This window comes from Corvus brachyrhynchos, unplaced genomic scaffold (genome assembly GCF_000691975.1).
Source record: "Corvus brachyrhynchos isolate BGI_N302 unplaced genomic scaffold, ASM69197v1 scaffold245, whole genome shotgun sequence".
NCBI classification, from domain to species: domain Eukaryota; kingdom Metazoa; phylum Chordata; class Aves; order Passeriformes; family Corvidae; genus Corvus; species Corvus brachyrhynchos.
The window spans coordinates 5,249,954-5,275,992 of NW_008238988.1; the positions used below are offsets into that span (position 1 = coordinate 5,249,954).

General features: G+C 48.4%; 1 protein-coding gene across 2 annotated transcripts in view; it reads left to right on the top strand.

Moving 5' to 3' along the window:
- The window catches only part of DDHD1 (DDHD domain containing 1), a 60,112-nt gene extending 49,291 nt beyond the window's left edge, over positions 1-10,821 (top strand). For both annotated transcript variants that reach the window (XM_017738872.1, XM_017738873.1), the window contains 5 exons: positions 25-100; positions 4,180-4,329; positions 5,597-5,849; positions 7,562-7,741; positions 9,878-10,821. In XM_017738872.1, the coding sequence (XP_017594361.1) occupies positions 25-100; positions 4,180-4,329; positions 5,597-5,849; positions 7,562-7,741; positions 9,878-10,059 (841 nt within the window). In that variant the 3' untranslated portion in view covers positions 10,060-10,821. The remainder of the gene's footprint in view (positions 1-24; positions 101-4,179; positions 4,330-5,596; positions 5,850-7,561; positions 7,742-9,877) is intronic.
- Positions 10,822-26,039: the final 15,218 nt, after the last annotated feature.

Below are 26,039 nucleotides of genomic sequence, written 5' to 3' on the forward strand. Positions count from 1 at the left end.
CTCAGAAAGATCTCTATTTTCCAGGTTGAGAGAGATAGAAGAGAGGTTACATGAGTTAAAGGCATCCACCATATCAAAGCCACCTGTCTTAAAATTTAAGGTATGTATGTTTAAGAGGTTTCTACTGAGTTTTTCTGCTTGCTGTAAAAATACACCTGCAGTATGAGTCATTCTGCTTACTTTTGTTTTTTCCCTTGTCCCTAGACATGATTTTGGTAGAATAATTTGGATGTTGGATGAAGTGTTGTGTACATATAGTATGTAAACAGTATTTGGAGGTTCTTGTTGTTTACTGCAATTCTATATTTGTAATAAATTCTGAGCAACCTGGTCTAGTGGGAGGTGTCCCTGCCCATGGCAAGGGGTTGGAATGAGCTGAGTTTTAAGGTCCCTTCCAACCCAAACCATTCTGTGTTTCTGTTATCTATGAAATTATATGTAAACATATATGTAAATCTATAGATTATAAATATATTTAATACATAAGCCTAGTTATTATATCATACACACACACAATTCTGTGGGAAGGTAAAACCCATTTGGCAAATTACATCAATCACATATTTGAAGTTTCACTTCTACTCCACTGAATAATCCATCTTCCTTGGGGACTCCTTCTGACATGTCACATCTCTGAGCAAATCTGATTGAATTTCCTCCAGGAGTGGATTTTCCTTCCAAATTATTCTGCTCTGACAGTTAGCACACTTTTAATCTCATGAAGCAGATTGCTTGCTAATCAGCTGTACAAATTGCTAGAATTCCTTATCTTTGGGAAAAGGCATTTTCCAGCTCCTGGGTGGGATGTGCAACACTTCTGAGTTGCTCAACTCCATCCTGAAGTATTAAACCATAAAAATGTGACATGATAGATGAGAATAAAACGGATTATTGTTTCTTAACTTGCCATTTTTCTTTCCTTCTGAGTTCAGAAGGGCTCCTGGAAGCCAAGGTCAATGTTGAGCCGTAAAAAAAGAGGAAACCAACCGTAGTTCATGTTGTCACAGCCTTCTCCTTTTCATCACTGCTTGAAAGCATGTGTCAGGCTATTATCTCTCCCATCAAGGAAGCTGGAGTCAGGCTGGTCCTCCCCCAGCTCTGGGAAAGATTATTCTTCACTCAGTTATGTTTAAACTGAAGGGTTTTTGGACAGTTGCTTTTTAGATGGAGAGGAGAAAAGAAAGGGGGAAGAAACTTTAGATAAAGAGGACTTTATCTACCTAAATAGATGAGATAGATCTGTAATCTTCAGGTAGCATTTCCACTGCAGTACATCCTTTTTCTTGACCTTACTGACAGAGGGAGATGTTTTGTTTCTGTGAAGCTTCACATTGGTGATTCCCATTGTTTGAGACAGAGCTCCAGAGAGAGAAGCTTTCCTTGGAAATGATGGCAAGGGAGGATTCCAGCAGGGTGAATCATCAGCAAACCAGTCCAGCACACCATTCTTGACTGGTTTGTTGAAAGGAGCGACCTTGTGTGTGCCAACCACCATCCCTTGGCTCTTCATGTCTGCTCTTCTATGGACGAAAAAAAAATCAGGGTTCCCAGGATGAGACAGAATCACTGGTGCCACATGAAGGAGAGTTGAGATTGATGTTGAGCAAACAGAAAGGTTGCTTTTGGCAGGACAAATACAAGAAGAAATAGAGCAGCTTGCTTGGTTCGTGCTTAATATTAGAGGAAATGAAATTATTATTGACTTTATGGGGAGGAGAAACCCCACAAAACATGAAGATATGGGGTGTGCTGTACTCTAATAAAATACTGGACAAGCCACGAGAGTGGGAATTTGAGGGGGAGGGACCTTTGTCTCTCTTCCTCTGCTTCTCCTCAGATGGGATGATGGAATAATCCCAACAGGAGCTGTGGGGGTTAAAAGCAAAGCCAACAACCCGCTGTAAATGGAAAGCTTTAGAAGCACAGCCTTCTCCCCACCAGCCTTGCAAGAGGAGCTGGAGTTAAAGGATGAGGGGCTGAAGAACATGGGGAATGGTGAGGCACCAACCCCTTTATGCCCTTGAGGTGTGAAAAGAGGAAATTTTTTATTGTAGGATGATTTTCAGTCACGGTAGGGAGGAGAAGAGCAGGGTATACCTCAGTTTTCCTTAGTACTGACATGGAAATCCACTTAAATCTGGACTTGGAATGTCCTGTCCCAAAGGGCTCCAGGGTTCCTCAGCACTTCTCACTCACCCAAGGTTACAGAAACTCTTCTGGAGGAAGGTCCAACCTGTCCTTCACGTTCCTGTGTGCCCAGCACGTACTGATGCACAAAAGGACTCCTCTGCCTCACTTCTGTTGACTCATTCAGCTTTTTTTTTCTACTTAATTATGAAAATACTGCAGTGCTAAGTTGAATGGATGAGTACTTGGCTCAGCTTCTGCTTAAAATACAAATAAATTCATTAAGTCTTCTGTTTATGAATCCCAACCAGGAGAGAAGTGCTGCACTGAAAGGTCATTTCCTAAACATGTCTCCTGTGTTACTGAACATTTACAGGAAAATGCCCCACTCCTTCTTCCAGGAGAAACACCAAAATTAACAAATATTCTCTAGAAAGATTTTTGGTCTTCTGTTCCTGTTAGGTTTTCTAACACAGCAGCCTGATCTTCAGCCCCCTTGCAACAGCACTGACAGTCTAATGCCTGCAATTTAAAGGATTTGGCGTTTAGAATCATAGAATTAAGGTTGGAAAAGACCTGAGACCACTAAACCACGTCCCCAAGTGCCACATCCACATGGCTTTTAAATCCCTGCAGGGATGGGGACTCCAACACTGTTTATCAATAGAAATGATGGGACAACAGTGGAACAAAAGCCACACACTGTGTAACCACTGAAACCTTTTGGGGGTTTTCCCAGCCTCTTTTGAGTGTCCTCTGCTAAGTGCAAGCTGGCAGGCACTGTCTGATTCCTCCCTAAAGCAGAAAAGCCATAATTGTGCCCTTCAGATGCTCGACACAGGAGTATCAGATGCACAGGGCTAGAGGTTACTTACTCCATTTAAAGGATTGCACTGGGAATGTCTCTTTCTGTTGTGTTTGAAGATGAGAAAGCTTTTTTGTCCAAACTGCCAGAAGGTAAAGTCTGAGTGAAGCTTGGGTTTAGGAAAGGAAAGCAGCTTTGCAGCAGGCTCAAGGGACCATTTTAGTGACAGAGCAGTGCTTTGCTGCATGTGACATGGAATAACCATGCTGAAGGTCCAGTTTTCTTCTTTTGGAAGGAAGAGGTGTGGTACCAGTACCAAGGCAGAGGAGGAGGAGGAATGTTTTGTGCAGCACTGGAATCCAAGAGATGAAAAGGGACCATTATTCCTGCGCCCTCATTCCATGTGCTGACATACAGGGAAGGCACATGGCATCCCAAGGATCCTTCACGTGCACTTAGCAGGAATTCAGCAATTTCTGTTGCTGGCTGAGCATCTGATGATGGTAAAATTAATTTTTCAAATAAGAAAACAAAGGTTAAAAGGTAATTTTGGCTTAGGGAAATATCTTTTACCACGGAGTTTTCCATTTGGTGGTTTTAGGAGGCGATGCCTGAGGGTTGGTAGTGGGGGTTCAGTGTTAAATTCTGACCTTGGGTTGGTTGTAATTAACCCTAAAAGCAGGTTCAGTGACTTCTCAGATGTGGCAGCTCAGATTTGCTCAGTTGGTGTTGGAGGCAGGGCTTGAGAGCGAGGTCCCAGCAGCTTTGGGTGACATCAGAGTGTCTCAGTGTGCTGTGCCTGCTCCTGGGACATGGTGGCACTGGTGACAAGCACCATTCTGTTCACTTAACACCAGGTGTAGCAAGAAAATCATGGAGCACTTGGTTAGGATAAGAATGAGGAGGCGTGGTAAGCTTGGGCAGCTCCAGGAGAAATCAGATTCATTATATTTCCATAGCCTCTCCCAAACTCTCCTTGCTCCAGCCTTTCCAGTGCTGGTGGACCTCTCTGAGTTCAAATACCCAGCTTGATTTTTGGTTTTCCAACTGTGTAGCACCCCAACATGCAGCCAAGGGCAATCTAACCCTCATTTATGGGTTTTATGGTGTTCTTCCCTGTTTGGGCTGACTGAGACTTTGAGTCCCTCCATTGAAACCAAGAAATCAGGTGGAGAGAGAAATCAAATCCAGCCGTGTTAGGAAGCATCATTTCCATCCTCATTAACATGGATGAAATCTCTCCCCAGGTTGAGAATTTCTTCTGTATGGGATCCCCACTGGCAGTGTTCCTGGCCTTGCGTGGGATCCGTCCCGGAACCAGCGGCAGCCAGGACCACATCCTGCCCAGAACCATTTGTAACCGATTATTAAACATTTTCCATCCAACAGATCCAGTGGTGAGTCTCTAATTGCAGTCTCAAGCTTTTACCTTGCCTGTTTTTAAGCTCTGGGATAATGTGGGTTCTTCAAAGTGTGTGAGTCAACACGAGTATGTTCCAGCAGAGGATTATGTGTTAATGGTTTTTATACAATGGCTTGGGGTTTGGAACTGTAAAATTAGATTTCCTACAAATAATTGGCTTAAATAACACATGTTTTGCTTCTCTTTTCATAGTAATAAGCATAAGATTTGAGATTATTCTGATTTTTTCTTTTTTTTTTTTTGCAAAGAAATAATCCTTCTTCAGACAAGGATTTTGTGTTTAACTTCCTGACTTCCATTAAAACATCATCATCTTTCTAAAGAAGTTTTTGCTGTTAAAAAAGACTTCACAGGCAGATACTACAGAAAATCAAAGACTGGTTTTTGGGCTTTTTTTCCAAAGGATCCTAGAAGTAAAAGTTTGTTGATTATATTTGGGAGAGGATTATTGGTGTAGCTCTGCCTTTTCCTCATTCCACAGCAGCCAGTGTTGGCTGGTACCAAATCAGGTACTGAACCTTTGATCTGCATCCCCTTGGTAACTTCTTTGTTGCAAGTCTCATTTGGAATTTCATGAAGAACAGCAATTTGGGGATACTTTCCTATTTAAAGGAGCTGAATTTTAATGTATTCGGGTGTCAATCCAAACATGCTCATCTCAAGGTCACGTTCAACTCCAGCTATTCCAGAGTCTTCCCAGATTGTCAGGGACAATTCGTTCCACTCTGCGAACAGTAACTTCACTTAGTTTTAAAATAAAGAAGTGCAGGGTGCTTTTCTACATCTAAGTGGACAAAGAGAAATAAATAATCAATGGGAAAATGTTCTTTAAATAAACATAATTCGTGGTTTACACAGGGATCAACGAAGAGCCATCAAACAAAACGTTACCCAGCCAATTCCTCCCTCTCTGTTGTGTTAGAATCAGCTTAACTTTACAGAAAGTTGGTTCTCTCAGTACAGCCATCTGTTAGTAACCTGTGTGTTGGTAACAACGTGTAGTACAAGTGTTGCAGAGACAAGTGCAAAAGTGGATTCACAAGCAGCTGATAAATCTTCCACGCTGTGAAACTAAAAGTGAATCAGACCATAACACCACCACTGTGTCACCTTCTGGGCTTTGCTTACTGCAGAGATTCTGGATTTGAAGTTGGAGAGAGCTCTGGATGGGAAGGGAAAGTGGTTTTTTCTCCCAGTCAGGACGCCCAGGAATTGATCTTTGCTCCGAATTCCCCTTTCAGGCCTACAGATTAGAACCCTTAATCCTGAAACACTACAGCAACATCTCACCTGTGCAGATCCACTGGTACAACACAGCCAACCCCCTCCCTTACGAGCACATGAAGCCAAGTTTCCTCAACCCCACCAAAGAAGCTACCTCAGCCCCGGACACCGAGAGCGCCTCGGCGGCGCCCAGCCCCACCACGTCCCCGGTCATGGTGCGGCGCCACTACGGGGAGTCCATCACCAACATTGGCAAAGCCAGCATTTTGGGTAATGTCCCCTCTGTCCCTGGGCTGGGATGGCAGCTCCTCTGGGAGCTTCGCTGCTCCCCCGGGGTTGGGGTACAGCCCTAAGGAAACTCGGCTCTGGAGATGGGATGGGAGCTGGGGGTGTTCAACTGGAGAGGGGAGGGCTCTGGGGAGGTCTTGGAGCTCCTTCCAGTGCCTCAAGGGGGTCCAGGAGAGCTGGAGAGGTTCTTTGGACAAGGGATGGACAGACAGGACACAGGGAATGGCTTCCCAGTGCCAGAGGGCAGGGATGGATGGGAGATTGGGAAGGAATTCTTCTCTGTGAGAGTGGTGAGGCCCTGAGGTTTTCCAGCACAGCTGTGGCTGCCCCTGGATCCCTGGAAGTGTCCAAGGCCAGGTCAGAGAACCTGGGATAGCAGAAGGTGTCCCTGCCCATGGCAGGGGATGGAACTGGATGATCTTTGAGGTCCCTTCCAACCCAAACCATCCCATGATTCTGTTCCCGTCTGCTGCACAGAATCAGAGAGTGGCTGAGGTTGGAAGTGACCTCTGGAGATCATCTGCTCCAACCCCCAAAATCCCCTCTGGCAGAGGATGGTTTCAGTGAGTTCTGTAGGTGTCTGGTTTGGTTTAATCCCAGCTGACATTTGCTCTGAAATAAAAACCAGTTTATGTTCATTGGAGACAAAGCTTGGGGGAGATGATGTAGTTCATGCTATTGCTGCCTTATTTTTGTCTGCCTTATTGAAGTAACATCTCGGTGATTTAATAGTTTCCATTCTGCTTCATGGAAAAAAAATTAAATTAAAGCTTGTTTTCTGATTCCATTTCCTAGTATTGGCAGATAGGAGAAAAATCACACCATGTAACCCATTACAGTTACCTTTAACTCATGATTCTACAACAGGAAATTCAGGCTGGTTTAATATAAAGTCTGTTCCTTTCTGGCTTTCTTAGTCAAAATAAGCCCTGGTTTAAGTGAGCTTAAATTCCCTTCACTGGAGCTTATGCTTGAGCATGCACTTGCAGTTTTTGTTGACTCAAGGCTTTTCTTTAGCTCTCTGTGTGGGATTTGGGAGAAGCCTAGTGCCAGGAATCTTCCCAATCAAATAAGTATAGAAAAGCAGTTTTTCCTCAAGTAGAAATATGTGGTATTTCAGAGCAGAGTGGCCTCTTTTTTGGGGGGTTTCCATAGTAACTTTAATATCTTGTCCATGAGGTGGCAGCAGAGTCGGGATAAAACATGGCATAGCTGCTCTTAACTTTAGATCCCTCTTCCTGAGCAACCAAAATAGTCCTTTTAAAGGATGATGTAACATTTTTAAAGGTCTGTGAGGGCAATGGACCCTTAATAAGAGAAATATCTTAAATGTGCTAATGGGATTTTTAAGTGCAGAAGGCACCAACGTTGTTAGAAAGCATTTTTGTCTTAGTCTTAGACATTTTATGAAAGAGGAATCACAACACATCCTTCAAAGTACCAGATTTCTCTCTGCAGATGTATTTCATGCAATTTTTTTTCTCTAAATACAGCTTCCAAATTGCAGCTTTTGCTTGTAGACGAGATGAGCCTGGGGATAAACACAGCACACTCCAGTCAGATGTTCCCACCCTAGGAAAGCACCAGGAGTGTTTTGCATCACTCAGCTCTAATGAACGGGTGCTGCAGTGACTTTAATTTGCAGTTTGATTGATGCATCTTGGGTTGGGTTTTCCCCTCTGTGCTGGATGCAGGAGCTGCAAGCATCGGGAAGGGCCTCGGTGGGATGCTCTTCTCCAGGTTTGGCCGGTCCAGTGCCACCCCCCAGACCATGGAGACAGGAAAAGATGGACCTGAGGGGGACGAGAAGAAGGCCACGACTGTTGGGACCCCACCTTTACCACACAGCAGCTCGGGATTCCTCGAACCTACAGGTGAGTGATGCCCACCCTGTGGATCCAGGGAAGCAAGAGTGGGGTGCAGCTGTGTGGGGTGGGGGCTGGAAATGCCATAAGTGCACATGACAGGATTTGCTATTGTGGGTTTGCCCTAAACTGATGAATATTGACTATCAAGGCCAGCTTGGGCAGGGCTTGGAGCAGCCTGGGCTAGTGGAAAGTGTCCCTGCCCATGGCAGGGGTGGAATGGGATGATTTTTAAAGCCCCTTCCAAGCCAAACCATTCTGGGATTCTGTGAATCTGCTCCTGGGTTGGATTGGAAGGGACTTTAAATCCCATGGGCAGGGACACCTTCCACTGTCCCAGGCTGCTCCAAGCCCCGTCCAACCTGGCCTTGGACACTGCCAGGGATCCAGGGGCAGCCACAGCTTCTCTGGGCACCCTGTTCCAGGGCTTCCCCAGCATCACAGCCAAGATTTTCTTCCTAGTAGCTAATCTAACCATGCCCTCTGACAGTCTAAACCCTTTTTTCCACCTAAACTCCCCATTCCACTATGCATTTCCCATTCTGAAGCAATCTGGATTTTAAGACACGTATGACTGGAAACAGAAGCTGCCCTTGTCCTGATCTGAACTGCTCAGAACAGAAAGTGCAATTTGAGCAGCTGGGTTTTTTGAAAAGCATAGGTACTTCCTCTCAGGAAATTCATCTTTGGATTTATTTCTGAACTCCCCTTGGCACTGCTGCAGGACACAAGGGGGTTTTTGCAATCGAAGGAGTCACAAGTGTCCTGTGACAGCATCCACATGATGGATCGCTGTCTGTTCATCACTAATTTCAACACAGAACCTCTCTGAGTCAGTGTTTGAGGGCAGGAAGCTTCAGGTTAGACATGAGGGAAGTAGAGAAGCAGTACAGGAAACATCACAGAGCTGCCGAGGGAGTCCTTTCGGGGAGGGTGGGTTTGGGACATTGAGGGCTTCCTGCATGAATCCCACATCCCTCCATGCTGGAAGCCCATCCCTGCTCCACAGAAGGAGAAGGTGGAGCAGAGGCCAGCAGGGCTGGGAGCTGAATGATGCAATCCCCACCAAAGGCTGTGCTCGCTGAGGGCTGTGGTGGGGTTTGGCTCAAAAAGTAACGGCCTCTCGGAGCCGGCCGGGGCGGCCTTCCTGCCCAGCCACTGGGGGTTTTTGGGATAAACTCTCCTTCTTGGAAAGGACTGCGCTTGTCTGCTGCTGTTCCAAGGCTCTGGCTCCTTCTCCTTACTGCAGAGTGGGGTGATGCTCCTGGGGAAACAGATCTGTGCCGCGTCTGCCGGCGCTTGTGCGATGCTCCCTTTCTGTGCTCCTCGAGCCAAGAATTAAAATTCCTTCCAAGTGGCTTTGATAAACGGCTGCATTTCTGACTCACTCTGGGACTTTGGCTTTTGTAGCTCAGCAGGCTTTTAGGTTTTTTGTCCTTTTTATTTTATTGCTCCTCGTAGAGGTTTTCTGACCGCTGCAGTGCCTTAGCAGTAGGTTAACATTGGCCCAGTTAAAATGCAGTGGTAATTACTTTGAATGTGGCATTAATCAGAGCAGCCATTGAAATAAAAGGGTAACTGCTGAAATATACTTGGAATAATCAGGATATTAAAAGGGCAGAGCTGTGGAGGGATGACTTTGCAGGAAGAGCTTGTAGTATTGGGTGTAGTCTCCTTGTATAGACACTAAAAATGCAAGAAATCCATTTATTTCGGAAAGTTTCCTAGTGGGGCCTCAGCATTTGCTGGATATTTCTCTGTAGTTATCATAACAAGTGTAAATAAATACATTTATAGAGTTACTATAAGGAAAACAGCTGCTTGATAAAAAGCTGTCTTTTCCCAAGTTTTCGAATCACAGAATCATTCAGGTTGGAAAAGACCTCTAAGAGCAGGTTTAGTTTCCATGGTTTTTAACTGAACTCAGCACCACTCTTAGGTTTATGCCAAATACACGGGCATTAAAATGTATTTATATATTATTAAATTTTGATTTAGTTGAGTGCCCTGTGAAATGTAAACACAGAGAGGTTGCATGTGTTGTTTGTGCAACAACAGAATCAGAACCTGAAGCTGATGGGAAAGCAGGCTGGTGTTTTTGCAGCTCTAACATCACTCTTGTTCCTTTTCTTGTTCATTTTCCAGTGGAACTGGAGCACAGGATTGACTTTGAGCTCAGGGAAGGTCTCGTGGAGAGCAGATACTGGTCCGCAGTCACATCCCACACTGCTTACTGGTCATCTCTGGATATTGCCCTTTTCCTCCTCACCTTCATGTGCAAACAAGACCAAGAAGAGACTGACAAATCCAATTTAGACACAATTTGAATTTTGGACTGGGGACAGGAGAGGAAACTTCACAAACCAGTGGCACAAAGCGGATGTTTTGCTGCAGAGCTGCAGGACCTGTGGCATGGAGGTTTCAGGTTTAAGTGCATGTTTGGGGGTTTTTCCTATTTCTAAAGAGGAGAGGTTATTTGTATTTCAAAGCACTTTATAGTTTTCAATGTTTTGCAGTGCTGACTTAGACCTGAAGGGATTCCAAATTCCTGTCAACGTGGACTGTACAAAGAGCCAAGACAGCGTTGTAGCATCCCGTGAGCAGTTGTGCTTGGGTGACATCCTTGTTAATGACCATAATTGCTGTTTAGTTCATTAAACTACTAAAAAAAATTTAGTGGATTTAAAAAAAAAAAAAAACCAACAAAAAAACAACAAACCAAACCTGAATTAATTTCCATTAACAAAAAAATACATGTTCAGTGCAAACCTAAACCTGCCATGTTCTGATGTTTTATGTAGCCGTGAATAACAAGCGGTGGTGTCATTTTTCCAGGACTTTACTCAGCTCCACATCCAATTATCCCCACATTGGAAGCCCATTCTGACTGCTGGCTTCTGAGGGCCTATCCTACGTGACACATTTAGAAACTAATGCTGAAGAGAAGAAAAAAAAGCATGAAGCAAATATTTGAAATACTGTAATTATAATTTATTATTCTCTCGAATCGTTTCATTTTATTCCAGTGTATAAAACATTACTTTTTTACTGGTTTCTTTTGACATAATTTAAGAACCACATTTATTTTCTACAGTGTTAAGACTTTTTCTCAGAAATACATATCTTTGTACTACTATTCAAATGAATATATGGACACTGTGGCACACTTTAAGTATTTTTTCATTAAAAATAAATATTTGTGGTTTCACACAAATGACATCAGTCACGTTCTTGTCAGAGGTAAGTGCCTTTGCTTTTTCAGGTTCCAAGTGTTTCTCAGGCACATTAGATTGGTTTGCAGAGGATCCAGCTGTCCTTTGTTTACCATAATTAAATCCATACATGTGTGTGTTTGCATAAAAACATATGGATGTGTATATTTATGTGCAGGGGGAGAGACAGCACCATAAAATAAACTCGGTGAGGCCTGAGAATACCAACATTTAGATTAGGTTTGTATCTGAAACTAATTCAGAAGTCAAGAGGGAAGTGTTGGGATGAAAGGGAATAATCTCCAAATAAAACACTGGAGGGTCATTGCTGAGATTTTAAAACAACGTGGAAGGCTCTGGAGCAGAAGTGTTGGACATTTGCCCTCAGAGCTGCCTCTGCCCGAGGTATTTATGATCTGCATGGCACATGTGGGAGCTGCAGAGCCTAAACTTCAGTTAAAATAACAAAAAACTCAGGCTGTGGTGGTGGTGAATCGTCGTGTTCTCAGTGTAAACAGATGTGGCAACATCAGCCCACGGCAGCACAGCGGTGGCTGGAGCTGTGGAAACCTCCAGAATTCCCTGCCTGGGGGGAGAGGGTGGCTCCTCTCCCGAATTTTTATTTATTTGGGCTGATCCTTCTGTGGAGGAATTGGGAGTTAGGACTCTCTGCTGGTGCTAGGGATTTAGGAATAATTCTGAAGGGGGAGAAACAAAGAAAAAGGGAAGGGAGGAGTGGAGGGGGAATGGGAAGGGCAAATGACACGAACAGCACTGCAGTGAAGCAACATCCAACATTCAGATGGTGAAGGACCTTGCTTCAGTGTGGATCTGTGAAAAATTCCATCTGGCCTCGGAGAATTGGAGCTCTCCTGCCTGACCTGTTTACCCTGGTGGGTGAGCAATCCCAGGAAAGGAAAATAACCCCTGAGAGGAGGAAGCCTCCACTCCAGCAAATGGCCTCGTGTTTACAGGACTGGGCTCTCCAGATAAGTTGTTTAATCAGCTCCTCCTAATGAGGACAACTTAAACACAAAAAGGAGAATCTCCTTTTTTATTTAGAACGTTCAAAACGTTTCCAAATGTGCATAGTTGGTGTTTCAGTGCTTTGAGCTGGGTTGTGGCGCTGCTGCCTTCTCCCTTCCACCACTGGATCCACACTGGATCCCTTTTTAAGGGCTGTAAACAAAAGGGGTTAATTCCTGCAATTCTTGTGGTCTGTGGAAACCCTGCTGTTGTCCAGAACAAGTTTCAGATTTATGGAATAGCTGTTCCCCTGGCCTCAGAACATGCTGGTACTTGCTGACTGCTCTCCATATAAGGGATGAGATCCGACTTTTAAGGTCCATGCCCCTTGGAAAATCGGGGGCAAGGCAGAGCTGAGGAGTAAATCATACTGCTGGGAGGAGAAGGGATAATGAGGGCCAATACCTGATCATCCCTTTGTGTTTTTCCTGAGTTGATGGGTGTGTTTGTTTATGATTCTGTCCTAATTGGCAGCTCCCTGGACCACCTACTAATCTCCCAAGCTAAATCCCGAATAGAAAACACACCTTGAAAGAATCAATGGAGATTTATTCTAAATTGTATGCAGAGATGTTAAACACACTGTGGGCAGGCTTTCATCTTTTTAATCCTCAAAAAACACCCCTCTTCCTGCTGCAAAGGTGAAATCCTATTTGCAAAGCAGACATTGAAGGTGGTGGAAGGGTTGCCCCGTTTCTGTTGTGTGGTGCAGCACAGAATTCAAGTAGGGTCACTTCTGCTGCTTCAAACTTCCTGGTCAGATGCTCTGTGGCATAATACAGAGCTGGAATGTCCTGGCTTCCAGTTGCTGACTTGTTTTCTTCTGCAAGGACAATGTTGAGCTTTCCAAGCTGTGTTGACTGGTGGTTTTTCCTGAGAAACCAAGATAAGGGGAATGTTCCTTGCTGCTGTCAGTCTTCTGCCTGATACCGACCTGTTTTCCAAACTTGGCCTTGAGGTCTTTGTCCAACTTTGTTGCTTACAATGGTTTTGCTACAAGGTCATTTTTGCAGATAATGAGCTTGAATTTTATTATTTTTCTTAATTCTCTCCCTTTCCTCCTAATTATTCTGTCATGGTTTTGCTGCAGCTTCCTCTCCATTCGCATTCACTCACTCCCTGCTTCAGTGCCAGAGTTTCTGGAGTCAGACACCCTTTGCTTTATTTCACCATGGACAGTCTGGCTGGCCAACTTCAATTATTTTATCTCCTTTCCTAATTAGTATTATCAGGCTGAGCTGAAACACATTTCACATTCCCATATATATATTTTGCCTGGTTGCCACCTCTTCTTCCCAGATTCCCACACTGTCCTGGTGCTCCTTCCCCATGTGCTTGGATGTCAAGCTGACTCTGCCAAACCTGAATCGTTGGGAATTGATTTTTCTCAAGCTGAGTTCATGAATCACCTGTTTGCACTGAGATAGTTAATGTATATTTGTGTGTGCCCTCTGCCAGGCGAGTTTATTTGGAGTTCTTTGTTCCCCGATTTTCGGTTATTAGCTTGGAGATGAGATTTCTGCCTCCACACATCTTTTTTCTACTGGATTTGGACTGCAGGTGATTGACCTGTACAGGGTCACCTCCCCAGGCTCTGCCAAACATCTTCAGTCACCATCAGAAAGCTTTTACACACCAAGGCCCAGTTTGATCTCCATTTAATAGTAATTTTCCTCCAAAAAAAGCCCCACCATTTCTCTTGGTTTGGCTTTTCCCTCCCTCTTCCACGGGTGGTTTTTGTGCTTTTGTCTCTTCCCCACTACACTCCAACCTGTTCTGAAGTGCTGGGATTAAAAAAATGCTTGTCTGAGCATCCTCAAGACTTCCAGTGGAAATCCTGGAACCCGTTTGAACCCCAAGAGGCACGCTCTGCTGCTGTAATCCCCAAGACTTCTGCTGGAAGCCCAGCATCAGCAGATCCCATCTGGGTGTGTTCAGCTTCCAGGATGCCTTTGCAATGTTCTCTCTCGCTGCGTTTGTGTCGCTCTGGCTGCTGCTGTCAGCTCAACCCCGGCACTGACAAAGCACTTTCTGTCCTTGTCAATGAATTTTGGCACTTCAGCCAGCAGTGGAGCTGGGCTGGGCTCTCCCAAGGCTGATTCCTTGCTCCTCGTGTTTCTCCTGCATCCCTGGGGGCCCATTTGACCCCCACTTTGCTATAGAAATCCAATGGTTTGTGTTTCCCTGCGTGCCATTGCAGAAGCTCCAAAACTGGCAGCACAGCTCAGAGTGTGTCAACACTTCTCCTCTTCCAAGAGAACTCCCAATCCATGGAGAGAAATACCTGGCTATGAAGTTTCAGGTCACCCTGGGGGTCATTGCTCTCTGGTACCACTGGGAAGCAAATTCCAGCATCAGCCTTTTCCCCCCTCTCCTTCTGCAGCTCTCCAGCAAACCTTGGCCAGTCCTTTCCCTTCGGGAGTGAGAAGCTCCCTGCAAACATGAGCTGTTCCAGGAGCCATCTCTTGTGGTTTTGAAATCCTCGATGATTTATCCAAAGGGAGGGGTTTCATTTGATGATTCTGTGAGCATCTGCCATGGATTAATTCCTCTCTTTGTTTCCCAAATAAAATACCAGTTCTTGGCAGCTACGCTGCCCATTCCCTGGGGCCTCACTGATTGTGGGCATGGACAGAGAATCCCAGAATGGTTTGGGAAGGGACCTTAAAGATGATCTGATCCCAACCCCCAATGGGGCTGAGATGGGAGAGGGGACATCCAAATTTCTCTGGCACACTCGAGCTCCAAGGACCTCACATCCAGTCTGTTGTTCTTGCTCATTTTGTGACTGTTCCAGTATCTCTAGAAAGTCAGGATCTCATCTCAGACTGGTCCCAGACCGTGCACTTAAAGGGCAGCTCTGTCTCACCATTTCACTGCTGCATTCTGGCTTTTTGTTCCTATTCCTCAGCCTGCAAAGCCAAGACTGGTTGGAAACCAAAGCCGTGGGGAGGGGGAAAGGAGAGTAACTCTGCTGACCTTGGTTTTGTGGTCTCCTTCACCTACTGGTGTCTCTCACACCTTCCCAAAGCTGAAAATGAGGTTGTGCTGCCACCAGAGAATTCCAAAATGGTTTGGGTTGGAAAGAACTTTAAAAACCATTTAGTTTCATCCCCCTGCCATGGGCAGGGACACCTTCCACTGTCCCAGGCTGCTCCAAGCCCCGTCCAGCCTGGCCTTGGACACTTCCAGGGATCCAGGGGCAGCCACAGCTTCTCTGGGCACCCTGTGCCAGGGCCTCCCCACCCTCACAGCTGAGAATTCCTCTCCAATATCTAAACTAAATCTCCTCTTGTGAAACCCCCGTGGTTTGGAGCGGGGCTGTCCCAATCCCTGCCCTTTGTCACTGTGGTCCAGCTGGGCAGGAACAGCCCCCCCAGCTCCCGGGACAGGGGTTTCCTGTTGGAAATGCAAAATGGCACAAATCCTCTGAAAGATGAGAAGAGCCAAAACATGCACAGATGTTTTATCTTCCCACCTTTCCATCTCGCTCCTGCTGTGCTGAGCTGGAAATCCAAGTGAGGAACATCCATACTTTGAATCTTAAAATGCCAATTTCCTGCCCTGATGTCTTTCCAGGATGTTTATTACTGCAGGATTTGTCAGAAATTTTCACATTCATAATTACTTTTAAGTGACCGATACTGAAGTTTAAAAATAACTTCTGTACTTTCAGCTTTGCCAGAAGCACTTTCAGTATGGAAATTTAAGTAAGACTAATTTGAAAAGGGACAGACCACTTCCAAAACAAACTCCACTTTCTAGGACAAGAGGGAGGGGTTTTAAACTAAAAGAGGCGAGATTTAGATTGGATATTGGGAAGGAATTCCTGGCTGGGAGGGTGGGGAGGCCCTGGCACAGGGTGCCCAGAGAAGCTGTGGCTGTCCCTGGATCCCTGGCAGTGTCCAAGGCCAGGCTGGACAGGGCTTGGAGCAGCCTGGGATAGTGGAAGGTGTCCCTGCCCATGGCAGGGGGTGGGACTGGATGGGCTTTAAGGTCCCTTCCAAGCCAAACCATTCTGGAATTCTATGATTCTCTGATTCCAGTTGCTTCCTTACAGCTGTTTGTTCCAGCAATCCCACCACGACATTCCACCATTATTTTCCCAAATAGTTTCACAGCTTCCGGGCTCTGTGCTTTGGACAAGGTGAGATCCTGTTGGAAAAGCAATCCTTGAAGATCTGGGATGTGGCACTGGTGTGCAGCCCTGAGTGCTCTGCAGGGAGGGCTCACACTGAGACAGCAGCTGAATATTCTATTTCCAAAGCCTGTTCCGATGGGACGGTTCTGTCTCTTGGCAAACTCCTTGGGAATTCTCCTTTATGCCTTCCAGGCTGCCCCTCCTCGCATGCAACTGAGTGGGGGGGGTTTACTCTCATCTAAAACTGGAGTATTAAAAACCAGCAGGAGGTAGGGAGGGAGGTGAGGCTGCTTTGTGGTGGCTGCAGGAAAGGGAAGAGGGCAGAAATGTTCTTTGCAGCGCTGCGTGTTCCGCTGTCACGGATCCACCTTCGCGCTGGAGACACCACATCTGCCTGGGGACGGGAGGAGGGGGAGACAGCCTGGGCAGGAGAGGAGCTGATTAAATCAAGGAGAAGTTTGGCAGCGCTGGGGAACAGCCTGATGTGGATCAGCCTGATGTGGATCAGCCAGCACGTGTGCAACACATGTTGGAGCTTGATGTTCCCAGGCGGAGCCGTGGGCGCGCGTGGATGGCGGGGAGCAGGATGGGAGCCACGGACCTTCCTCCCACGAGGGGCTCAGTGCTGCCCACAGCACCCTGTTATTCATGGAATTCCAGAATGGTTTGGCTTGGAAGGGACCTTACAGCCCATCCCATTCCAACCCCCTGCCATGGGTGACACCTTCCACTAGCCCAGGGTGCTCCAAGCCCCGTCCAGCCTGGCCTTGGACACTTCCAGGGATCCAGGGGCAGCCCCAGCTTCTCTGGGCACCCTGTGCCAGGGCCTCCCCACCCTCACAGGGAAGAATTGCTTCCTAATATCTAATCTAAACTACTCTCTTCTTGTTCAAAACCATCAACCTTTGTGTGCCCAATTATTCTTCAGGATTCTGCTCACTCGGATGCCCTTTGTGTGAGGAATGTTGTGCCTGGGATGTCTGGGAAATGCCTGAGGGAATTTTGAAGAGATCTCTCTTCTGGATGCTGTGCAGAGCCAGGAGTTGGACTCGATGATCCTTGTGAGTCCTTTCCAGCTCAGGATATTCTGTGACTCTGTGATTAGGTGAACTTGGCCTTTTATTTGTTTACTTCTCGGAACTCACCCAAATCGTGGCTATCTCAAGGCTTGTCCTGGTAGGATTTAACCGCTCCAGCGACCACACTCAGCCCAGGGACAGTCCTGAAAGGCAGCTCATGTCCTGTGTGCTTAGATGGGATCTCCCAGAGCTGGAGCAGGGAGCCCACAGCACAGTCTGTGTCCAGGGAACTGCTGGTCTCTGCTCCTGGGGAACAAGGGACAGGGTAAGTTGCACCAGGGGAGCTTTAAATTGGATATTAGGGAAAATTTCTTCATGGAAAGGGTTGTCCAGCCCTGGCACAGCTGCCCAGGGCAGTGGTGGAGTCCCCATCCCTGGAGGGATTTAAAAGCCGTGTGGATGTGGCACTTGGGGACATGGGGCAGTGGTGGCCTTGGCAGTGCTGGGGGAATGGCTGGACTCCATGATCTCAGAGGACTTTTCCAACCGCAATGATTCCATGATTCCATGATTGAGCCTGTCCCAGCCCTGATGCACCATCTCCAGCCCATTTTCAGTGGGCAGCCTCTAAGGAGCAGCAGATTCCTGTCCCAAAGCCACCAAAACCCGGGCACTGATGGATGGCTTGAGTCAGGAGGGGCTGATGTGGCAGCTCCCACCCAGCATCTCCAGGCTGCTTTCTAGGGATTATCCACTTTCCTTCCCAAGTCCTGGGGCTCCCTGAGAGTAACAGCTTTGACATCTGCAGCCACAGAGCCTTGGGAAAAAAACCCAAAAGTTGAGGTTTCACTGCTTCTTCCTGCAGTGAATTTCGATTCTGAGCAGCCTCAGCCAGTTGACAGTGCCTGGGAATGCCTGGGAATGCCTGGGAATGCCTGGGAATGCCTGTGAATGCCAATGCCGAGCCCTGCAATGCGTCCCCAAAGAAAAGCAGAGTTCATATGGATTTTGCAGCAAACGTTTTGCCAATTTCTAGTCCTCCCTCATAATCCTGATGGCATTCTTGGCCTCCTTGGGTTCAGGATTTATGGGGACACGTTCCCAGCCTCCTGGGGGAAGCAGGAGCTCTGGCTGCAAGCTGTTCCTGGGTAAGGATCAGGCTGCTCCTGGGTTTATCCTGTGCTCTCAGGAGAAGCTGTGTGTGGAATCTGAGCTGGGATGGATTTATTTTGTGCATCAGTTACATCTGCAGCGCTCACTTGCTACTCCACAGCCAAAGCTGTGTTTGAATCAGGCCTTTTAAAGCCTAAAACCTGCTGCAAAATTTCCCCCTCTCCAAACAATTCAGTTAGTTAACCAGCAAACTCAGCTCTGGCGGGCTCTCCCTGTGGATACCCCATCCTGAACGAGATTTTTCCTTAGATTTGGATGAAATGCAATGATTGAGTCATGATTTTTTTCCCTGGCTCGGCTGCCAGAGCAGGGAATGTTGTTCACAATACTGGCTGTTGCCATATGCTTTTTTCATCAAGTTAAAGGGTGCAACTTTCTTTTTTGCTTCCCCCTCCACTGACTCACTCCCCAAATATGTTTCTGGTTAGGATGCCTTGTGACTTCTTCCTGACATAAGGTTTTCTAGTCTGCAGGCAGCTTTGGGAAATGCCTGTGTGAGCTCTAAAACATCCCAGCTCCCGGGAGGAGAGTCCTGGAGAGAAGGAGCAGCAAGATGCTTACCTGGGGTTTGGGTGCTTGCAGTCTTTGGGAGCTCTCCTGCTCCAGAAATGGTTTTCCAGAAGCCTGGAAGTCCCACTGGGATGCCCTTTGTGTGAGGAATGTTGTGCCTGGGATGTCTGGGAAATGCCTGAGGGAATTTTGAAGAGATCTCTCTTCTGGATGCTGTGCAGAGCCAGGAGTTAGACTGGATGATCCTAGTGAGTTCCTTCCAGCTCAGGATATTCTGTGACTCTGTGATTAGGTGAACTTGGCCTTTTATCTGTTTACTTTCAGGAATGCTGTGAGGGAGATGCTGCCTGTGAAGGACCTTGGAGGGACAGACAGACAGACAGGTCCCTCCTGGAATTCCTTTAAGCCCTTGCCCTCAGACCACCTTTTGCTGACCCCCAGACCTTCACCACTGATGCCAAATTCCCTTGGAAAAGGTGAGTGAGGAGCCATCCCAATGCTCCCAACATCCCAGTGGGCAGCTCCCAGCACGTGGCCAAGGGAAGGAAAAAACTCCCTGGGAAAAGCAGGCTACAAATCATTCCAGTGGCACTTCCTGAACCTGACCCTGCACCTGTGAGCATGGGACTGGCTGGCTGAGCACCAGTGTCCCCCACACTTGTGGATGTGCACCCCATCCTCGCTTCCCAAAGTCCTCACAGCCCAGGAGATGCCAGAGGCCGGGAAGAAAATCCTGTCTCTCTTCCAGCTTCAGGAACTGAGATGCTGAGAGTTAAGTGGCTGGCCCGAAGCCAGAGTGCCTGGAAACGAGCCCAACTCTTCCCTGTATTAGCTGGGATTTGACCCTGCAGCATTCCTTGCCCTGCTGGAAATGTCACCCGCGATCCCTGGAGCAGCTATCCTGCAAAGAACATCTCCTGCTTCTTTTTCGCCCCTGGAATTGCTTTTCCTCACAGGACAACCCCCATCTGTTTGATCTTGTGGGATGCAGGAGGGCAGGAACACGCCAGCCTCCCTCTTGTAGCACTTCTCCTTTCCTACAGCCTTGCCTGGAAAGTTGACTCCAGGTTTCTCCACACTGGGAATGTTCCAGAGAAAGTTATTCCAGCTGAGTGACGCTCCAGCAGCGCGGCCCTGGGTGTTGGGTTGGTGGCAGGAGACACATAAGGACACAGCAGGGTGGCCCCGCCTGATCCTGGCACCTCTCCCAGGGAAAAGAAATGGGGATTCTCATTCTCCCTGCACCTCCTCGGAGCATGGGAGCTGCTCTTCCCTCCCTCTGCCACCTGGGATGTCACCTGCCACGACCACAAGCAGTTTGGGTACGGAGGGTGGCAGCTGTGGTGTCACCTGTCAAAGCCACCTGAGATGCCAGTGCTGCTCCCAGGATTTGGGTTCTCCTAAGGAGGGGCTCGTTCTGTTGGACAGCAGCTCCCACCTTTGCACTGGGGTCTCTTCCAGGAAGGACAGGTCATTTATAACCAGCCCTCCACATGGTGACCTCGCCTTGGAGATCCAGGAGTGAATCCTGTAGATGCTGCCTAATTTCCATGTGATTTGATGGAACTTTGGAGTTTTTTACTGTGGGATTTTTTCCTTATTCTTTCCAGTGCTGCTATCACGGTTTTTTCTTGTCCTGGCTCTGTTACCATCCGGTGCCATCAATTGGGAGATGGAGGAGGAGGAGGCAGAGGTGTTTCCTCGCAAGGAACAAATGTTGGAATAACCCATCCTTGCTCAGCTGGCAGCATCTCCAGTGCCCCAAACACACTGGGGAGCTGGAAGCAGAGCCTGGCCACTGCACAGCCCTGCAGGGAAGGACAGGGGACCGGAGGCTGGGAAAAAACACCCTGGCAGCACAACCTCATGGCTTTTTCCTTTAAGAAAAAAATAATCCGGATGTGTCAGGGTTTGTCAGATGGGGATGGGGATTCCCTAAAGCAGCCAGCCCTTGCTGCAGAGAGTTTTGGGAGCCAAGCAAGGTGGTAAATCCCCAACTGTTCATCATTTGACATCCCAAGATGGGAGAGCAGCAGGAGCCTGGGTTGGGATCCCAAACCTGTCCAGTGCCCCCCGTCCATCCCTGAGAAGGTGGCACTGAACTTCCCGCTTGTTCCTTCAGTTCCTGCTCCCCAGGGCTCTCACTTGCAGATCCCAGCTGAAGGCATGACACCCATGATGGGGAATAACCTGATAGGATGGTGATGGATTCACACTGCCAGAGGGCAGCGTTAGATGGGATATTGGGAAGGAATCCCTGGCTGGGAGGGTGGGGAGGCCCTGGCACAGGGTGCCCAGAGAAGCTGGGGCTGCTCCTGGATCCCTGGAAATGTCCAAGGCCAAGCTGGATGGGGCTTGGAGCAACCTGGGATAGTGGGAGGTGTCACCCATGGCAGGTGTGGAACAAGATGGGATTTAAGGTCCCTTCCAACCCAAACCACTCCAGGATCCTAAAATTCCACGCTCTCTGCCTTGGTGACCCCTTCTCACCTGAACCAATTCCCCCTTCCATGCCAGTCTCCTTCCCAAGAGCTTCCTGATGGCCTGTTAAGCCACTTCAGAGCATTGACCTGATTCTCTCCTTGTCTCCAGGATGTTTCCTATCCTGCTGCCACGGGCCTTGGCTTCTCCTCCCACCCTCCCACGGCTGCACGGCCGCGTCCTGCAGCGCATTCCTCCGCATCGGAATCTCCGCCTTGCTATCTAAGGAGTTGAAGGATATTTCCAACCCAGCCCTGCCAGAAAATGCTGGCATCCACCTCCATCTCCCGTCCTCCTGTGCACACATCCAGCTCCTCGAGCACTCTGATTCTCTGCCATGTTTAAACAACCATCACTGACAGGCAGCTCTCGATCCAGCAGGTTATTTTTTTTCCTGGCTGGAGGTGGATTTTTCCCCCTTTTCCAAGCCCCAGCTGGTTCCTGCAGTTTCCTCTCCTAGTGACTGGGTTGGACTCCTCCTGCTGAGTGTTTGTGCTGAGATTTACCTGCAAGTGGGACTGGAGCAAGGCTGTGCCTGGCGTTAACTTCAACCCCACCTTTGCAGAGAATCACAGCATGGTTTAGAAGGGACCTGAAAGATCACCTGGTTCCAACCCTGCTGCCATGGACAGGGCTGCTCCATGAAGCTGGAATGAAGCTGTTGCAGCTCCAGCATCCTCCAGCTCAAGCAATGAGCTGCCAAATGTTTTTTCTGGCCAGAGAAGGTGGGAGAGCCCCTCTGGCACAGACTGGGCACAGCAACCACCCGGGATTCCTTTTTCTGGCTCAGCTTTAAAACCCTCTGATGGTGGGGTCACTCCTTCATTCCCTCACATCCAAACAGTCTCCCCAAAGAGCCAGGTCCTTCTCCAGGTGATTTGTCCATTGTTTTTTTGCCCATCCCTTGTGGAAAGGCAGAACAGGGCATTTCCTCCCTCTTCCATCCCTCCCTCCCTAGATAAACCCTCTTATCTACCTGAAGATGTTATCATCATTCTTTCTTTCTCTAGGGTAAACAGCCTGAATTCTTTCAACCTTTCCTCATCTGTCACTCTCCGGTCCCACCAGGACCTGCTAAGGAACTGGGACTGGGGGTCCCCAGTGGGGCCCTCCGTGAGCCCACCTGACCCTATTCTGCAGGGAATGTGGGGCTGCACCAGCAGCACCACAGGACCCTCGGCTGCAGACACCGTGTGTCTTCCAGAAGCTCCCAAATCACCCCCATTTCACAGGATCTGGGGGATTCCCAACATGATTGCCCACTCCTGGCCAGCTGAGAGCCCACCTCCCCTTCCTCCGGGAGCTGCCGATCGCTTCAGAGCGCTCTGCTCAGAGACGAAGTTCATCCCACCCAGTGATTCAATAACATCGATCTTATTCAACCACTCTGCCCTGCTCTGGCTCTGTTTTTCCAGCACTAACTGCATTACCATCCCGCTCACATCCGATCTTTCTGGGGAAGGCTGGAGCTGGAAAAGCACAAAGCCATCCAGCTGTCTGGCCATCATCCGTCTGCAGCTTCCCCCGGCACAACAGGTTCCCAAACGTGCTGCAGCTTCTCCGGGCATCTCAGGTGTCTGAGGGGCAAATAAAAGGTATCAACCCCTTCCACTGATGGATTTGTTTTCTGTTTATGTTCCCCAAATCCCTTTTTTCAGTGCAGAACACTTCTCTGAGAGCCGAAGTGATCCATGGCAGAGAGATGTGGATGTGACGGGGAAATCTGAGCCCGGTGACCATCAGAGCACAACCCCCCTGTTTCCCTGCACCCTCCTGGTGTTAATTTCCCTTCAAAAGGAAGCAATTTGGGGCTGTTTTTTAACCAATCCTGCACACAGGGGCAGTTGTGCTTTTCCACGAAGCGAATCCCACCAGCTATCCTGGGCAGTGTGATCCCAGCTCCAGTCGGGATCTGCATCCTCAGGGGTTCTAAGTCACTGCCTTGTGTCCAGTCTGGATTTCTCCATGTGGAAAATGGGAGAAAATTGCCATGATTCCCATGGGTGCAGCCATTTGTAGCAGGACATGAACGGGGAATTTGGGTGACCTGTGCTCACACACACCCACAACACAGCAAGAAGAGTCAGGACATAGAATCCCAAAATCCCAGAACGGTTTGGGCTGGAAGGGACCTTGAAGACCATCTCACTCCAACCCCCCCTGTTACGGGTAGATGTGCTTGGTTTTGGTTAAAAACAAGACAGCAGAGATTTTGGGGGACTGGAGGGCCCCATGGACACCCCAGGGAAGAGGCTGTAGAGGACAAAGCTGAGTTGCTCCCCCTGGACCTGTGACTTGGGGTCTGGGGCAAATTTGGGTGCCTCACACAGGGTGAAAGTGTCCTTCTCCATCAGGGCTGTGGCCCCAAACAGCCCATGGAGTCCTGTGGTGTCAGTGCTTTGCTCGGGGACCTGTTACCACCCAGCTCTCGCAGAGCTCTGACGTGGGAATCGATAAAAACTCTCCTTCGGTGCTTTTTGGTCTGTGGCAGCACACGAGCAAAGGCAGCCAAAGCCCAGCGGCTCCGTCCTTGGTGCCCTCCTCCTCTTCCTCCTCCTCTCCTCCTCCTCCTCCTCTCCTCCTCCTCCAGCCCTCCAGATTCCTGCAGCAGGGCTGGGATTTATCAGGAGGGTGTGATTTATAGGACAGGTGTGATTTATGGGGCTGCTGCTATACTCGGTGGGGCTTTGCAGCCTTGGAGGATTCCCTGCACCTGCATGGCTTCCTTCAAGCCCCGTATTTCCGAGGTTTGGGATGTTTCTGGGATCAGACAATGGGAACAAGGAGGTGGTGTTTCTGCTGCCAGCCTCTCCTTCCTTCTGGCTGGGCTTGGGGGCAGTGGACCCCCTCTGTGGGGAGCTCAAGACCATGTGGGTTCTCCTCAGGATGCCACATGAAAGGGAGGTGTGGGATTTTGGGGGATAATTGGTCCACAAGTGTGTCCCAACTGCTCTCCACATCTGGGTGTTCCCATTCCCCTCCCTGAGCTGCTGCTGTCATACCTCTGGTCATGGGAATGAAGAATAAATGCACCTCAGAGCATTTTGAGGGGCTGTGGGGTGGGAACAGGACCCTGGCACCAAATGGGTTGGTGGTGGAGCCAGCATGGGGCATCCCAGTGCCATCCAGAGGGGATGAGTGGCCCAGGCTGGGGCTTCTGGGGGTTCCACAAGTAGGAAAATCCCTCCCCATCCTCATGTCCCTTGAGCAGTGCAGGACAGTCCCATCCCCAGGGCTGGATTTCCTTCTTCATTCCACAATTTGGGGATTTTTGCCAAGCTCCAGAGCGACTCCAAAGTGCATCCATAGAGCGGGAGTCGACCAGCGTGTCTCAGGGATGCCCCAGGCCTCAGTTCCCTAAAAAAGCCTGCCAGACCAGCTTCACCTCCCCCTCACAGAGGGAAAGCTGATGGGCTGGGAGCCAACTTCCCAAACCGTTGGGGAGGGAAGAGCTGGGGCTGGGGAGATAACGGGATGTGCTGGTGCCAGGGCTGGGCTGACGCTGCAGCACTCGGCGGTGCCGGGTCTGGGACTGCCCCTTTGGAATCACACAGGATGGGGCTCCACAGGGTGCTGGGGGCAGTTTTTCTCCCTTTCTTCATGACCTGGGAGACCTGCAGGGTGCTGGGTGCCAGCACAGGCTGAGTTCCCACAGCTCCACTTCCCATTAAGTGGCTTCCCCCAAAAAGGTCTGAAGAGCAGCTGTGAATAATTCATGGTGGAATTTGGGGATTTTTGTTTTCCCTCCACTGCTTCCCAGTAAATCACTCCCAAATAGATGTTTCCCACTATCTGGCCAGCTCTGCAGAGAAATGTCAGACCCATCAGATGAATTATTTAGGATCTTTGGTGTCTCTTCTTGCTGACTAACAGTGGATAAATGATTCCGGGTGTTACTTCTGACACCCCAGAGTCACCAGCCCCAGGGATGGTGATTGAGTGTTGCCTGACATTTGGATTTTCTTTGAGCCCCAGCTCCCAGCCTGGACTTGGTATTTGTAAAGGCAGAAGAATAGGAGGCCTTCTGGAGGTGGAAAAAAGTCAGAACAGGAGTGGCAAAGGCTCAAAAAATCTGATGGACAATAGAAAGTTGCATATTGTGGGAGAAGAGGGGGTGTGGGAGATGTTTGAGCCTTTGGGCTGGATGGAGGCGATGGTCCAACATCCCTGAAAGTTCTGGGGATGTCTGAAAGATGGATGTGGACAGCAGCAGCACCTGAGAGGGACAAATTCCTGCATCCCTGTGCAGCATTTACCACGGGAAGTCACAAGGTGAGGATGATGAGTGCTCCCAAAGCCATCACTCAGGCACAGGTGATGCAGAGGAAGATCAGCAATGGGAGGAATTCCTGGGCATGGCTCTTGGGAGGCACTCAGGCACCAGGCAGGGAGCTGCAAGGATATTTTTCAGCCCCGGGGATGAATCAGCTTTTAGGAGAATTTACCTGGGATTTATCCAAATTCTCCATCACATGGATTCAAGTGTTCAGCTAACAATTCCCTTTGGCTAAAAAGGATGTTTTAGGATGCTCTAGAACCTGCCAGCCCTTCCAGAAGGACACAAAATTGAAGGACACTTCTGACACAGGGGACAACTGACCAGAGAATGATTTGGGGCACGTTGCCCCCTGTGTGGACCAAAGCAAGAGTCACACTCAGTGGAAGTCATCCCTGGCAGCTGGAAACGTCAGAAGGACACAGAAAAAGGCCTAAAAATAAATGACAGCAGAGGAATTAATGTCAGC